Genomic DNA, 2,030 nt, shown 5'->3' on the forward strand with positions numbered 1-2,030 from the left:
TGAGCCAGCGTCAGACACTCTCTCTCTCTCTCTCTCTGAGTTTCTCTGTGTCTCTCGGCCGCTTTCTCTCTCACAGCTGCTTATTACTGGTCAGAGAGCAGAAACTCTCCGCATGACTGACCAAACCAGACTCAGGTTACCTCAGAGAGAGGACTGAATTGTAGTATATCTACTTTATAGATCGTGTCAAACAAAAAAACAATCCGATCTTAATGGAATAGTTCTTACAAAAATGTCAAGCGAGGTTTACAAAAGCTGAATACGGTATTCTAAAGGAAAAACTCTCACTCTCACTCACACGCGCACACACACACACACACACACACACACACACACTTCATCTGTCACTTCAGTGTTAATGAAAGTAAGGCAGAATCTGGCTGGTTATTATCACTTATACTACGGGGCCGTTGAATGCTTGAATCTGATTGGCTGATGAACGTTCTAAGGTGTGCAATTCTTTTCAGGGAAACGCACAGCGAATGTAGCAGGCACCTCTGGACCGCATTACATGTCCATATAACTTTGCCAAATGATTTCTGTTATTTCAAAGGTCTTACACTTTATTTAGTACTAAGTCAATCATCTTTAGTACTAGTGACACTCAAATATCTATTATTTATGGATGTATATGCGTTTAATTATATTATATGTTGATTATATTACTATAATTTATTTATTTATATTTATACTTGTAATAAAGTACATACATAATTATATTTTTTTAAATTTAAAAGAACGCGAAATAGAGATATAGATATTTTTATAAAAATATATATTGTATTTATCTATGTATGTATGTATCTATCTATCTATATATTTTGGCCATATCGTCCAGCCCTACTCATAATTTTTCTGCTGCTCTCTATATATACAGTATAGAGAGTAAAAGAATGTAAATCAGATATATATTTTTAAATATAAAATATAAATGTATATATTTTTTACATATAAGTATAATAATTAAAGTACATATGTGTCCCTGCAGCACAAAAGCAGTGTTAAGTCGCTGGGGTATATTTGTAGCAATAGCCAACAATACATAATTTTGTCCTATCCTAACAAAGCTTATTTATTCAGCTTTCAGATGATGCATAAATCTAAATTTTCAGACACTTATGACTGGTTTTGTGCTCCAGGGTCACATATATGTATTAAACCTACTTCTACATTTTCTTCTACTCTCTGTGTGTGCTCTCAATGCATGTATTTAATTGTATTAATATATTTTATTTTGTGTATATAACAATTCATTGAAGTATGTGTGTATATATAATTTTTTTTTAAATAATCAATTTATAAATAAGTAATAGTAAGTGTGTTTCTGTGTGCAGACTGGCTCCGTCTGTCAGATCGGTCTACAGCGAGGTGTCGTCTGTGTGTGTGGCGCCGCCTGACAGCAGAGAGATGTACAACCCCTCTATGACCCCAGGAGCCTGTATGGACCCCTACATGCGGCCGCCACACGCCCCCCCGCCGCACGGCATGATGGGACACCGCGGGATGCCTCCGCCAGAGAGTGAGCGCTCTCAGACGCAGACGAGGAGTCTCACGTTAACTGAGCTGGAGCGCCGGTTTGAGTGTGAAAGGCACTAACAGTGTTGATGTTGTTTTAGGTGTCAGTGGCGCCCCCTACTGTAACCAGAGCATGATGGCATCTCATCACAACCTCACTCATAACCAGCCGGGATCCGAACACATGGCATCAGGAGACGGTGAGACCCTTCACCCGACCACTGCAACTTCAACATTCAGCAGGACAACTTTATTTTTATTTTAACATTTGATTAATCTAATGTTAGTTTAGTATACAAATAGACACTACCGGTCAAAAGTTTGGGATCAGAATGATTTTTAATGTTTTTTACAGGAGGTTCTTCTGCTCATCAAGGCTGCATTTATTTGATCAAAAATACAGGGACAAATGTAACATTGTGAAATATTATTATGATGTAAAATAACGTTTAGCTATTTTAATATACATTAAAATGTAATTTATTTCTGTGATGCGCAGCTGTATTTTCAGCATC

The 2,030-nt window shown here is 37.0% G+C and overlaps 1 protein-coding gene across 1 annotated transcript in view; it reads left to right on the forward strand.

Annotated features, from left to right (window-relative positions):
- Positions 1–2,030, forward strand: part of gli1 (GLI family zinc finger 1) — a 53,416-nt gene that overhangs the window by 38,632 nt on the left and 12,754 nt on the right. The window contains exons 3-4 of the mRNA XM_016477515.1: positions 1,335–1,519; positions 1,617–1,715. Of these exons, the coding sequence (XP_016333001.1) occupies positions 1,335–1,519; positions 1,617–1,715 (284 nt within the window). The remainder of the gene's footprint in view (positions 1–1,334; positions 1,520–1,616; positions 1,716–2,030) is intronic.

The sequence above is a fragment of the Sinocyclocheilus anshuiensis genome, unplaced genomic scaffold (genome assembly GCF_001515605.1).
Source record: "Sinocyclocheilus anshuiensis isolate Anshui unplaced genomic scaffold, SAMN03320099.WGS_v1.1 scaffold1632, whole genome shotgun sequence".
NCBI lineage: Eukaryota > Metazoa > Chordata > Actinopteri > Cypriniformes > Cyprinidae > Sinocyclocheilus > Sinocyclocheilus anshuiensis.